The sequence below is a fragment of the Suillus bovinus genome (genome assembly GCF_016758785.1).
Source record: "Suillus bovinus strain UH-Sbo-P2 chromosome Unknown EDB93scaffold_69, whole genome shotgun sequence".
NCBI lineage: Eukaryota > Fungi > Basidiomycota > Agaricomycetes > Boletales > Suillaceae > Suillus > Suillus bovinus.
The window spans coordinates 1-15,822 of record NW_024542125.1 but is presented as its reverse complement, the minus strand read 5'-3'; the positions used below and the strand labels follow the sequence as shown (position 1 = coordinate 15,822).

Here is a 15,822-nt window from a genome sequence, read left to right as displayed (position 1 = left end):
CTTGGTTCTTGACCTCCTACTCTCACCAGAGTGATCCTTTCTGCCTCGCCAGCAGTCTATATTCTATCTTCTTATCTGCTTTTCGCAGATAAGCCTATAGTCTCGATCTTTACTCATTGACTTCGTCGACGAGCAAAGCCCCTGTTAACTAGTCGGACTTCTGTCCTTCTAATTAACAATGATCTTACGATTAACCTTCGGGTGTCATAAGCCTAGGCCGATATAGCTTATCGTCTCGCAACCGCTTGACATAAGCTACCCGATTTGGACATAGGCGTCAAATCTTACTTGCCGAAGCCTCGCCAAGTAAGACCCCTAACCTTGGGCTAGCCCAAGGACGTCCTCGACCGTTGACGACACACGCTCTGTTTGAGCGTCGCCAACAGATACCATCCAAGTCGTAACAATTCTCCCTTTTCTCAATCACGGTCAATCTCGATGCCAATGATTTGAGCCCCTTCAGTGACAAATCCCATATTATACGGGTCACCTGACCTACATAATATCCCATATAAGATGGGCCAGCAGACTATGGGCTGATGTTATGTATATCCCCGATGTTGACAGATGGGCCAGGAGGGATATTATTTCCAATGGAGACGGGTGGGCCCATCTATGCTGATATTATATATATCCTCGAAGATGTCGGGTGGGCCAATGTAATGGTTTATTGTATAGATGGGTGGGCTGATGTAAGGGTTTATTGTATAGACGGGTGGGCTGACATACTGGAATTATTTTGTAGACGGATGGGCTGAGGGAGTGGTGGAATATTCATTATATAGATGGGTGGGCCAATGAAGGGGGATGTTATATAGACAGGTGGGCCAATGGAGGGGGATGTTATATAGATGGGTGGGCCGAGGTAGTGAGATATCTGTCTGACATTCACAGATTAATGAGTCCCAGATGCCCAAAAACCAAATCCCATTGTGCAACATCCATTCCAGACACCCGAACACCCGAAGCTCGAGACTGGAAACTGGAAACTTGTGAAATGTGTGAAATTTCTATTTCCTTACACCAAACACATGAACACCTGAACACCCAAAGCCTGAAGCTTGAAAGTCCATTTATCAAATCACCAAGGGTCGAGTGCTGATAAACCCGAAGCCTGAGACCCAAAATCCGAAGCCCGGAACCCAAAAACATGTATGCAAAATGTCCATTTTTCATTCATTGCACAAATCACTGAGTGTCAAGTGCCACAATCCGAAACTCGAGACCCAGTACACAAATCACCAAGTACCAAGTGCTGAGGGCCGAACCCCAAAGTCCAAGGCCCAAAACCTGAAGTCCAAAACCTGAAAACATGTATACAACATATCAATATTTCACTCATTGCACAAATCACCGAGTGTTGAGTGCCAAAACCTGAAACTCAAGACACAGTACACAAATCACCAAGTGCCAAGGCCCAAAACCCAAAGCCTGAAACCCAAAAATATGTATACAACATATCAATATTTCACTCATTGCACAAATCACCGAGTGTTGAGTGCCAAAACCCGAAACTTGAGACCCAGTACACAAATCACCAAGTGCTGAGTGCTGAGTGCTGAGGCCTGACATTGAAAGCCTGAAACCCGAAGCCTGAAACTCAAACATATGCATACAACATATCCATATTTCCCTCACTGCACAAATCACCGAGTGTCAAGTACCGAAACCTGAAACTCAACACCCGGTACACGTGACTACAACTGGACATAAATTCTGTATTTGTATGTATTATCCATTGATGTAGGGTTCAAATAACTTGGGAATTGTATTGACTACCGAGTGTTGGGACTTGGGACTCGCTAGTCAATATAGGAAAATGATGATGAAAAAATGAAAATTATTATTATGCTTAACTTTCTTAATAAAGGTTGTAGTCCAAGTCTATGTGAGTGTATTGGTGGAAGACTATGTTAAATGTTAGTTAGTGTCAAGTATGATAATGAATGTATAGTCATACCTCAGTCTGAGAACAAATAGACTGAGGTAGGATGATGCAGGTATGAGGATTATATATTTGTCTGGCATGTTAGCAATGATGTAAAGATGAGGCGTGCATTTGTACATGTGTGCAGTAAGTGAGCATAAAGATAAAAGAATGAATATTAATAGTGAGACTTGCACATTATGTTGAGATATCCAACATGACAAGCCTGTGATGGGATCAGAGACCTGGAATAACACCCATATATGTCCATTATAATAGCCCTAATAGTTTAGAAAGATCCATGAAGGATTGATGTAATGACAGGCATATGTGTGAAATGTGACAATAGACATATTTTTACAAAGTCACATTTATAGATGATTCAGGCCAAAGATTTCATTAAAATATGTAGGATAGATTGTAAACTACCTAAGGAACCCATACTGCCTACTGCCTTGAGGGTAGGGGGTGGGTGGATGTCACGAGTACCTTTAACAAACCATTATTCTTTCCTGAATCTTCCTAAGCGCCAATACACAGCGCCTAAGACAAACCCTAACCCTACCTCAAAAGCGTCTACCAGTTCAGAGATTCCATTAGCGCCCACGACACGTGTCTTCGATGTGACTGATGAAGAAGACGAGTTCTTTGATTGTGATTAGATTAAATAAGATACGATAAGATAAGATATGGTCACGTGATACTTCTTTAATATTCTACGATGTTCTATGGTACAATTCCCTTTCCTATTTTATGATTGGCTAGTAGTTGTAACTCAGTTTCAATCTCCTTTTCAATAATTGTATATAGTTAGCATGTCTTGGTCGATAGTTCTTTAGTTCAAACCTCTTGTATCTACAACTGTAGCAATCCAAGACGTACTTGCTCATCTTTCTCTTCGTCCGATAACCTTCGTTTGAGTCCTAGTCTCTGCCCAGCGTTAATTCGTTATTGGGTTGTGACATTAGGTTTGAACTATAGGAGACTCCGACTCTCGCATACCGCTCGCATCATTTCTCTCTAGGTGATTCGTTGAGCACATCGCCAACAAACCACTTAGATAGCCATTACACGTTTTCCATTGCCCGGTCTAAACAACTGCGATCATTTTCTGAAACCCATCCTTTTGCTCGCTTGAGCTTTTCACGAATAGCCTTTATTAGTTAGTAGTCCTATACCAGGCCCTGCCTTACATTGCAGCCGCCAGTATACGGAGGTGTTGACGACATTAGGCGTCTCACTACAACTTTGAGTGCTGGCCCAAGACCCTGCCTGCTCAACGTTACTATAGTTTCTTTCATACCTACATCTTTCTTCATACGCACGTAGAACCTTTCGTTAAGTCTAGTGGAACTGTCGCATCTGCGGATAGTCCTACCATCGTTACCACGAGGATTTAGATACGGGATTCTAGTGAGACTCGCACTTGTAAGCTTCGGCTGGAAGAGTGATAACTTGTCCTAGACCTGTACCCTTTCGGTGACTGAGAAGTAGCACACACGAAGCACACAGTGTTTTTCCCACTTAACAAAGCATAGTTTTACGTATCTCTTTCTAGTTAGTAATTAGGGAAGTGTCAGTCGGGTTGACTAAAGAACCCTTTGACCCTAAAGGACGAGGTTGATCCAGTTAGTACTGGGGACCCCTTTAGCTTTCCATTTACATATCCTTTTTCCCTCTCCCTTTCATCATCTTTCCTATCCAGAAGAGCCGTTACGACCCGCTCTTCAACAGTCATTAGTGAATCGGATTCCAGAACGCACCTGGCACTATGGCTGAAGTCAACGAAACAGAGATGGGACCTGAGAACCCCCAAGAACCCCAAGAACAAGGACCTCAGGGACCACAACCACAAGGCATAGCTATGCCAGTGGAATTCACCAACTATGTACAGAATGCCATCACCATGGCAACACACAAACTGTACGTAAGGACACAAGAACTCCTTAATCACAACAACACGCTTCGAGCACAAAACGCAACACAGGAGCTTCAACTCAGGACCCAAAACTCACAAATAGAGGAACTGAAGAAGAAGCTAGAAAGATTCGCACAATCACCCAACACTTCGCAAGTCAAATTGTCGAAACCCACAGAATTCACCGGAGACAAAGATTCGATCTCCGTAGAAGTCTACGCTACCCAATTGGCATTATATATGTCACAATGGCCATTGATCACAGACAGGCAGAAGATTACAACTGCCCTGTCTTTCCTCAAAGGATCTGCTGCTAAATGGGCGCAGAAATATGTTATTGAGCTTGACACCAAGCCAATATCCTTTGAAGATTGGTCAAAAGAATTCGAGACAATGTGGGGGCAAGACGACAGAGAAGGAAAGGCTGTCAGGGAGTTGGAAACCCTGAAGCAAGGATCTTCATCAGTGCCCGAATATGCAGCAGCTTTCAAGCAGAAGGCTGCACTCACTAAATACTCCGACTACGACCTTCGCCTCAAATTCCGATCTGGCCTACAAACCCGGATCAAGGAGCAACTCGCTCATATTCCAGCGTCTGAGAAAGACACCCTCAAGAAGCTCATTGATTACTCCATACAGATTGGACGTAACTACGAGGAGCTAGACGCTGAAAAGAAGAAGAGTAATTGGTGGACCCCTAACAAGGAAACCACAAGAACCTTCAATAACTCAAGGCAGGCTGGTCCTAGCAAAGACAGTGACGCTATGGATGTGGACTCTGGCAAGCAGAGGGGATCTCCTAAACCCCAAGGAAAGCCTGGCGCTTTCACCTGCTACCGCTGTGGAGAACAAGGCCACATAGCAAGAAACTGTAAAGGTGCGCCAAAAGCGCAAGTCAAAGCGACTGCAGTTGTCGAAGAAAACTCCGCGCCGAAGTGGTTCACAGATTGGATCGCTTCTAACAAAGGCAAGGATTTTTAAAGGGGTTGAAGTCAAAGTCTGCAGACCTAGACCCGAACAATCGTTTCTCTATTCTTTCTACGTTCCAAGATGTATCAGAAGTACATATTAGATCCAAATCTGAGCATTTTTATATTCCAATAACGTTGAAAGGAAAGAACCGACAAGCAGACGTAAAAGCACTTGTGGATTGCGGTGCATCAACACTATTTATCAGTGAGAAGTTTGTTGAGAAGAACAGTGTGAAATGCCGTAAATTATTAAGGCCCATTTCAGTCAGGAACATTGATGGATCGCTAAATGCCGCTGGATCAATGACTCATTTTGCAGAACTAGGTCTAAAGATTGGTGATCATGAAGAAGAAAAAGCAGCCTTCATGGTTACAGACTTAGGAAGCGATGATGTTATTATCGGCATAGATTGGCTGAGATATCATAATCCAGAGATTGACTGGAATGCAGGACGATTTGCACTTTCTCGATGCCCTGTAAAATGTGAAACTAAAAAAGAAAAAAGACAAAAAAAGAAAGAAAAGAAAAAAGAACAAAAAAAGATAGATGATGTACCTGATCTGATTCCTACGGACGATGAAGACGAGGATGAAGAAGATATGTCGATGAAAAGGGCGACGGTTGAGGAAATAGAAGACGAAGAAAGTCCGGAGAGACTATGGATTCGTTATAAAGCCTCGGTTGCCACGGAGCAGAAAGTAGCAGAAGAAGCTACTAAGAAGAAGCAGTCGGTAGAAGAAATGGTACCCGATTGGCTTCATGATTACCTGGGAGTTTTCTCAGAAGAAGAATCTAAGCGCTTCCCTGAAAGAAAGAAGTGGGATCATGCGATAGATCTTAAAGATGAGGGCGATCTTCCGCCAAATGCGAAACCCTATCCGTTGTCACCCAAAGAGATGGATACATTGAAAGAATGGTTGAAAACCGAGACTGCACTGGGACGTATCAGAAATTCACAATCTCCAGTAGCAGCACCTTTCTTCTTTGTGGCCAAAAAAGATGGCAAGTTAAGACCGGTGATGGACTATAGAAAGCTCAATGAGAAGATGGTAAAAAATGCATATCCGCTACCGAGATCTCAAGATTTAATTGATGCTTTAACCGGTGCCACGATGTACTCTAAAATGGATGTACGATGGGGGTACAACAATATTCGCATGAAAGAAGGAGATGAGTGGAAAGCGGCCTTCAAAACGCCGTTTGGTCACCATGAACCGACCGTGATGTATTTCGGACTCATGAACTCGCCTGCAACCTTCCAAACTATGATGAATGAAATTCTGAGAGACCTGATAGATGGCAAAACAGTAGTCGTCTACATTGATGATATAATGGTCTTTACGAATGGAAATAGGGAGCAGCACCGAAAGGTGGTACGAGAAGTCCTGAAACGGTTGAAGGAGAATGACCTGTTCTTGAAGCCTGAGAAATGTAGCTTCGAACAGTCTAAAGTCGAGTTCCTCGGGTTGATCGTGGAAGAAGGCAATGTGTCGATGGACCCTGTGAAAGTAGAAGGAGTATTGAAATGGCCTGTTCCCAAATGCGTAAAAGATATTCAAGCATTCATGGGCTTTGCCAACTTCTATCGAAGATTCATACTTGGGTTCTCAGATATAGCCAGACCAATGAATGATCTGCTAAGAAAAGATGTCAAATGGGACTGGACGGAGAAACAACAGAAAGCTTTTGATGAACTTAAGAAACGTTTCACAGAAGCACCCGTCTTAGTCATGCCAGATGTTGAGAAGAAAAAGAAAATAGAGACCGATGCTTCCGATTATGCAACAGGAGCAGTTCTCTCTCAACTGATGGAAGATGGATTATGGCATCCAATAGCATACTACTCAAAGTCAATGAATGATGCGGAAAGAAATTACGACATTCACGATAAAGAGTTACTAGCGATCATTAGAGCGTTGGAAGAGTGGAGGCACTATGTGCAGGGAGCACCTCACCCAGTTGAGATATGGACGGATCATAAGAACCTAGAATATTTCATGACGAGTCAAAAGTTGACCAGAAGGCAAGCTAGATGGAGTCTTTTCCTAGCAGAGTATGAATTTACACTCCAACACAAGCCTGGTGTGGTTAATGACAAAGCAGACCGTCTTTCTCGGAGATCAGACCATAGAGGGGGGGTAGAAAACGATAACTCAAACCGCATTCTTTTGAAACCGGAATTCTTCACTGTAAAAGCTGCTAAAAGAGGTCAAGTTTTGGTGCATGGAGAAAAACATTTACTTCAAAAAATACGAAAATGCACAGAACGAGAACCTGAAGTCGCTAAAGCATTGGAAATGCTAAAAGCAGCACCGGTTCAATTGCGCAGAGGAATCGAAGAGTGGAATGTAGAGGATGGATTGGTGTTATTCCGAGGATTAGTTTACGTTCCAAATGATAAAGAGATCCGCCGAGAAATATTAGAGTTGTTTCACGACTCTCCACCGGCTGGACATCCTGGACGAGCTAAGACCTTAGAGTTGATTTCCAGAAACTATTGGTGGCCTTCAATGACGAAGTATGTCCACGATTACGTAGATGGTTGCGATAGGTGCAAACAAACGAAAGTGCTTCCGAGTAGACCAACGGGACCTTTACAGCCAAATGAAGTTCCAGAAGGACCTTGGCAGACAATCACCTGTGACCTGATAGTGGATTTGCCGAAGAGTGAAGGGTGTGATAGCATATTTGTAGTCGTTGATCAATTTTCAAAACAAGCACACTTCATCCCCACCATGAAAGATGTAGACTCGAAGGGAATTTCCGAGCTATTCTTGAAAAATGTATGGAAACATCATGGAACACTGAAGAAAGTGATTTCAGATAGAGGAACTCAGTTTATATCGAAGTTCATGGGTCAGATGTCAAAAAGATTAGGAACAAAATGGTCTGCGTCGACCTCCTATCATCCCAGAACTGATGGACAGACTGAACACGTAAATCAAGAAGTCGAACAATACTTGTGCATGTTCACGTCATACAGACAGAATGATTGGGTATCTTGGCTGCCAATAGCAGAGTTTTCACACAACAATGCAGTCACAGTAACCGGTCACAGTCCGTTTAAAGTTCTCTACGGGTATAACCCAGATTTCACGATTCACCCAAACTCCATGTCCGTAATCCCCGCCGCCGATGAGAGAGTTGATCAGATGAAAGAAGCGAGAGATGATGCCGAAAATACTCTTAAGATGGTCAATGAGCGCATGAAATGTTTCTACGACAAAGGAGTAAAAGAAGCACCTCAGTATAAAGTAGGAGACAAGGTCTGGCTTGACGCAAAGAATCTTAAACAACTGTCGTCCGAGTCAAAAGCTGTCAGATCGTCGTCTAGGTCCCTTCGAAATACTAGAGAAGATCGGTGAAGTGAACTACAAATTGAAATTACCGGAAAAATATCAGATTCACCCGGTTTTCCACGTAGAATTACTTACACCATATCATGCATCTCGATTAATTCCTCATCCGCCCCCAAACCGACCACCTCCAGAATTGATTGACGATCGGGAAGAATTTGCTGTAGAAGAAGTACTAGATAGCCGACTGTTCCGAGGAAAGCTGCAATACCTAGTGAAATGGGAAGGATACCCAAAGGAAGAATCATCTTGGGAGCCAGAAGAGAATTTGAAGAACGCTCCAATTCCTTTAGCGGAGTTCCATAAGAAGAATCCCACGGCTGCAGCCGGAAAATACCGAAGAATCAAAGGCTCAGTACTGTTTACGGAAGATTTCAAACAATGGAGAGAAAAGAATATCCGACCTTCATTCGTTTGTGATGACACTCACCTTAGAGAGGGGGTAATGTCACGAGTACCTTTAACAAACCATTATTCTTTCCTGAATCTTCCTAAGCGCCAATACACAGCGCCTAAGACAAACCCTAACCCTACCTCAAAAGCGTCTACCAGTTCAGAGATTCCATTAGCGCCCACGACACGTGTCTTCGATGTGACTGATGAAGAAGACGAGTTCTTTGATTGTGATTAGATTAAATAAGATACGATAAGATAAGGTATGGTCACGTGATACTTCTTTAATATTCTACGATGTTCTATGGTACGATTCCCTTTCCTATTTTATGATTGGCTAGTAGTTGTAACTCAGTTTCAATCTCCTTTTCAATAATTGTATATAGTTAGCATGTCTTGGTCGATAGTTCTTTAGTTCAAACCTCTTGTATCTACAACTGTAGCAATCCAAGACGTACTTGCTCATCTTTCTCTTCGTCCGATAACCTTCGTTTGAGTCCTAGTCTCTGCCCAGCGTTAATTCGTTATTGGGTTGTGACAGTGGAAGGGATATAGTGAAAACATGAGTTGACTCAGCATTAAAGTCCTATTATTGCTTCACTGACCATTTTCGATGCTTTGGGTCTTTGAAGTTTCCCACACTTCATTTCTTATCTATTTCACTTCCTCAGTACTCAATTCTTGGTGGATTTGTCTGTAAATTTATGTCTATGATACTTAATATATTTTAAATGTACTCCAGGTTTCTGATCATGAAGATTCAATGTTTTGAAGGTATGGGCCCCTTATCAGGAGAAATGGCAAGTATGCACACTAGCTCACAAACTCCAGCCTATTGTGAGCTGATCTTGGTCATAAGAGGCAATAATATAAGCTATGCTCATTATGTATTAAAAGGTTGGATCATGGATGCAAGGGTAAGATACTGAAAATCGTGAAAAATGTCAAAAGTGCAGTGGTCTATGCTTACATGTAATAACACTGTCTGTAATATTCAATAATGCGAAAACAAGTAAATATGCACCAGTGGGGATAGATACGACTAGACAGGACATAGGAAGGATGAGTCCGATGCAAAAACATTGGGTTCAAAACTTTCGGGTTGGGGTTGGGTGTCGGGATCAGGATCGGAATGTCAGGGATGCGTCGGACAAATACTGTTTAATGTGAGTATCAAAAACACAGGTTTTGAGCCCAGTGCCGCAACTATCATTACACCAGGTACCGAGTATCAGAACCAAGTACTGAGTACTGATTTCTAAGTACTGAGTACTGACTAATGAAATAACCAATTGACAAGAAAAGACTACCAATACACTCACCTTGACTTGGACTACAACTTTCATTAAGGGAAGTTAAGCATAAAAATAACTTTCATTTTTCATTCTCACCAACATTTCAGATTTCTTTAGCTTATATCTTGGTCAAATGATAACCGATAGACAAGAAAAGACTACTAATACACTCACCTAGACTCAGACAACAACTTCCATTTTTTCATTATCTTTGCCTATATTGGCTAGTGAGTCCTGAGTCCGAAGTACCGACACTCAGTAGTCAATACAATCCCCAAGTTGTTTGAACCCTACATCAATGGATAATACATACAAATACAGAATTCATGTCCATTTGTAGCACTGGGTATTGTGTTTCAGCACTCGACACTCAGTGATTTGTGCCATAAATGAAAAATGAACATGTTGCATACATGTTTTTGGGTTTCAGGCCTCAGCACTCGGCACCCAATGATTTGTTTAATGTAAATGAAAAATGGGCATGTTGCACACCAGGTTTTGACTTTCGGGTTTCAGCATTTGACACTTGGTGTTTTATGCAATGAGTGAAAAATGGACATGTTGCACACTGGGTTTTGAGTTTCAGGTTTTAGCACTCAACACTCGGTGATTTGTGCAATGAGTAAAAAATGGAAATATTGCATACATGTTTTTGAGTTTCAGGCTTCGGGTTTCAGGCTTTCAATGTCAGGCCTCAGCACTCAGCACTCAGCACTTGGTGATTTGTGTACTGGGTCTCAAGTTTCGGGTTTTGGCACTCAACACTCGGTGATTTGTGCAATGAGTGAAATATTGATATGTTGTATACATATTTTTGGGTTTCAGGCTTTGGGTTTTGGGCCTTGGCACTTGGTGATTTGTGTACTGTGTCTTGAGTTTCAGGTTTTGGCACTCAACACTCGGTGATTTGTGCAATGAGTGAAATATTGATATGTTGTATACATGTTTTCAGGTTTTGGACTTCAGGTTTTGGGCCTTGGACTTTGGGGTTTGGCCCTCGGCACTTGGTACTTGGTGATTTGTGTACTGGGTCTCGAGTTTCGGATTGTGGCACTTGACACTCAGTGATTTGTGCAATGAATGAAAAATGGACATTTTGCATACATGTTTTTGGGTTCCGGGCTTCGGATTTTGGGTCTCAGGCTTCGGGTTTATCAGCACTCGACCCTTGGTGATTTGATAAATGGACTTTCAAGCTTCAGGCTTTGGGTGTTCAGGTGTTCATGTGTTTGGTGTAAGGAAATAGAAATTTCACACATTTCACAAGTTTCCAGTTTCCAGTCTCGAGCTTCGGGTGTTCGGGTGTCTGGAATGGATGTTGCACAATGGGATTTGGTTTTTGGGCATCTGGGACTCATTAATCTGTGAATTTCAGACAGATATCTCACTACCTCGGCCCACCCATCTATATAACATCCCCCTCCATTGGCCCACCTGTCTATATAACATCCCCCTTCATTGGCCCACCCATCTATATAATGAATATTCCACCACTCCCTCAGCCCATCCGTCTACAAAATAATTCCAGTATGTCAGCCCACCCGTCTATACAATAAACCCTTACATCAGCCCACCCATCTATATAATATATATTCCACCGCTCCCTCGGCCCACCCGTGTACAAAATAATCCCTGTACGTTGGCCCACCCATCTATACAATAAACCATTACATCAGCCCACCCGACATCTTCGAGGATATATATAATATCAGCATAGATGGGCCCACCCATCTCCATTGGAAATAATATCCCTTCTGGCCCATCTGTCAACATCGGGGATATACATAACATCAGCCCATAGTCTGCTGGCCCATCTTATATGGGATATTATGTAGGTCGGGTGACCCGTATAATATGGAAATATGTCACTGTAATATGTGACGATTTTGTTTGGATCACCAAGGTCAGTGATTTCAAACATTGTTTGTAACTCACATTTAAGTTTGTTCATCAGCATTGTACTATTTGTAAACAGGAGTAGGTCATCGACCCATACAGTAATTATCTCAATTCTGTCTCCCATTTTTCTGATGTATGTGCATGGATCGCTATACAGTTTACTAAATCCCTTGGCCTCAAGCTGTTTATTCAGCTCAATATTCCACTCACAACCTGATTGTTTAAGGCCATACAATGTTTTTATTAGATAGAAGACTCTCAATGTTCCATCTTCAAATCCTTCTGGTTGCTTCATGTATACTTCTTCTTTAAGGATACCATTTAGGTAAGCCCCTTTCATGTCCATTTGCTGTATATCCTAATCTTCTGATACAGCTAATGCTAGTATTGCGCGAATCATCTCAAGACGTATGATGGGTGAGAACGTGTCATCATCGTCCATTCCCGGTATTTGTGAGTATCCTTTAGCTACCAGTCGCACTTTGTGTTTAACGAGCTCCCCTTGTTTATTGAATTTCCATACTAGAACCCACTTGTTTCCTATGGGTTTTCGTTCTTTGGGAGGATCCACTAACTCCCAGGTTCCCATATTCTCAAGTTGTTCTAATTCAGTTTTCACAGCCTTTTCCCACTGTGGCCAATCTGGGGATGTCTTCGCTTCCTTTAGCAACTTTGGATCATCCAGCGCAATACCACTCTCATTGAACGTGGAAAATATCATTTCTGCTGCTGATGATGTAATCCCTTCTTCGTCTGTATTATCAATTAGTTCAGCTAATTTTAGTGGTGGGTCATTTAGCACTTGATACTCGTGCTTTATCTTTGTTCTGGTGCTTCTTCTTGGTTCTTCAGGTACATTTTTGTCCTGTTCTCACTTTCATTTGAGATTAACACTTGATTGACCAGTTTTACTGGTCTGCCTGCCATCTAATCTTCCTTTATCTTCATCAGATTGAGGTCTGTCAATCTCTTCCTGCTCCCCCTCACACCGTATATCTGATGTGACTTTTTCTTCAGGTTTATGTTGTAGGAAGCAATAATTTCGTGATGATTTTACTTGTTTTGTGCATGCATCATAATATTTGATGGTTTTTGGCCCGTCTAGGAAGCCAACAAATGTATGTTATTCTGATTTTGCTTCAAGTTTTGATATATTCTGACCATCTCTTAATATCCATACAGATACACCAAATTCCTGTAGGTGAGATACATTCAGTCGTGTTCCTGACCACTTTTCTTCAGGTGTATACTCTTTGAGTGCTCGTGTATGCGCTCGATTGCGCAAATATGCAGCATGAGTCACTGCTTCGGGCCATAGGAACTTTGGTAAGTTATGAGCTATTAGCATTGCTCATGCTAACTCTATTAATGTTCTATTGAAGTGTTCTGCTACACCATTTTGTGAGGGGGAATATGGTGCAGTAGTTTCTAATTCTATCCCTTTTTGTTGACACCAAGTCTTTAGCGCATTATTGATATATTCTGTACCATTATTGGTGCAAATACATTTTGGGAGTTTGTCCCAGTGTCTTTCAATATAGGATAGGTATTCTTTCACCTTTTCGGTGGTTTCATCTTTTGATTTCATATATTTGATGACACACCTTCTCGTGCAGTCATCAATAAAACTAATATAATATTTTGCACCCGTTATAGCTGTTGTTCGAGCTGGTCCCCAAACATCTGTATGTGTTTGTTCACCTGGTATTTCAGCTCTATTTTTCAGCTTTATTAGGAAACAGATTTCGAGAGTGTTTGGCTTGTATGCACGCTTTGCACTCTGGAATAGGTGAACTTTGATTTACGTCAAAGCCATCTACTAACTGTTGTTTTATTAGGCGCTGTAGTCCAGTGACACCTATATGTCCATAGCGCTTATGCCATTCTTCCCAAGTAAGTGAGTCTTTAGCTTTATATGTTGACTCAATTTGGGGCTGAATAGTTTCAGCATCTAGGATATATAGCCTATTAATTCAGTGTCCTGTTGCTATAGCGCATCAGTTCTGATTGAGCAATGTGACTTGTCCATTGTCAAATCGGGCTCTTCCCCCTTGCTCATTGAGTCGACTTATTGATATGAGATTATTCACTGCTGTTGGTACATGCAGTACATCTCTCAATTGCACAATGATTTGTTTGTCTTTGACTCGTGTTTTTATCTTTACAGATCCACGGCCTAGTGCTTTGACTGGCACATTGCTGATTCCATTTATGGTCCCTCCATTCATTGGATGGTACTCTTCAAACGTGGTTCTTTGTCTTACAATATGTGAAGTAGTGGCTGTATCAGCCACCCATGAGTAAAAGGAAACACGCTCATTGGCATCTTCATTCACAGATACATTTTTGGTTACATAAGCCTGATCCTCTTCCATAGGCTCGTCTTCCTGCAGGTCTCTCGCAATATTGGCACACTCTTTCTGCTGATGTGGCTTTTGGGATGATTGTCCCGCTTTCCCCCAACAGACTTTAGTCTCGTGTCCGAACTTCCCACAAGATGTGCACTTCGGTTTGCCCTTGTCACAACCCAATAATGAATTAACACTGGGCAGAGACTAGGACTCGGACTAAGGTTATCACAACAAAGAGGAATGATCAAGGACGTCTTGGATTGCTACAATGATGTAGATACAAGAGGTTTGAACTAAGGAACTATCGACCAAGACATGCTACCTATATACAACTATTGAAACTGAGATTGAAACTGAGATACAACTACTAGCCAATCATAAAAAGGAAAAGAGAATTGTACCATAGAACATCGTAGAATATTAAAGAAGTATCACGTGACCATATCTTATCTTATTGTATCTAATCTAATCTATTCACAATCAAAGAACTCATCTTCTTCATCAGTCACATCGAAGACACGTGTTGTGGGTGCTAAAGGGATTTCCGAGGTGGTAGACATTTTCACTGAAGGGTTAGGGTTGGACTTACGTGTTGTGTATTGGCACTTAGGAAGATTCAAGAAAGAATAATGGTTTGTTAAAGGTACTCATGACAGCCCTTGAACCGACAATCATCTGTGGAGTGATTGTTTCATCTGCAGATGTTACACTTCACTCGGCTCTTAGGCATCTCAACATGCTTCTCGATCTTTCGCTTCTTTCTGCTCTTCTCTGTTTTGGCATAGAACACCTTTTCTTGGGTGTCCTCACCCCTGCAACATTTATACTCATCGATGATGATGGAGATTAACTCCTGGGAAGTATATCCTTTGATTTTATCAGATTCAATTTTCTCGGCATGCGCCCCTAAATAGGATGCAGTCCAAGTTCCCCAGGATTTCGGTAACGACATGACAAGAATGGCTTTGAACTCTGCATTTGTATCTCGCACCCCATGGTGTTGAGTTGGTTGCGCTTATTCACCATCTCTGTAACATGTTCTGTAATATCACAGCCTTCTTCGACTTGCATAGCATAAAAGGTGTGTTTGGCCATTAACACACTTGATTGACTCCTCATCTCATGGATTGTTTTTAGGTTCTCCCATGCTTCCTTTATGGTCTTTGCTCGTGACACATGGACTACTTTATCATCCTTGATATTGTTCAAGATGAGTGTCCGAGCTACATAGTCCTGTTTATCCCAGTATGCTATCTCGCCTTTGTCTGTTGTGGGCCTTTTACAGGTCCCATCAATATGCCCATGGACTCCATGAAGATTAAGAATCGTTTCAATCCTTTCCTTCCACGTAATCCAGTTAACATCATTTAGGGCTTCAATTTTATATGACATGACAGGTCCAAGATTTATTGCAGGACACAAGGAAGCATGAGCATCAACATCCATGCTTGGATTAGGGTTATTAGGATCAGTCATTTTGAATAGGAGTATTTGCGCAGCGTGTTTTGATTATTCTTTGTTTGTGAGGTTCATTTTGCGATATGAACAGGGCTCATAACCTTTCAAGATTATGAGCAGATACGAGTTAGATTATAGTAGAAACAAATATAAAAATGTGAGTCTTTGAGTAGGCACTAGAATCGCTTAATCATTTGGATATGTCCGTGCAGGTTATATATACTTTGTACTACCGCCGGATTATATAATCTCC

General features: G+C 41.9%; 1 protein-coding gene across 1 annotated transcript; it reads right to left on the bottom strand.

Moving 5' to 3' along the window:
• Positions 1-13,757: 13,757 nt before the first annotated feature.
• On the bottom strand, positions 13,758-13,988 carry EDB93DRAFT_1092040 (uncharacterized protein; the record flags this gene model as incomplete). Its single annotated transcript, XM_041446404.1, has 1 exon — positions 13,758-13,988. The coding sequence occupies one exon, from the start codon at positions 13,986-13,988 to the stop codon at positions 13,758-13,760; it is 231 nt and encodes a 76-aa protein (XP_041303799.1).
• Between the last annotated feature and the right edge of the window lie 1,834 nt (positions 13,989-15,822).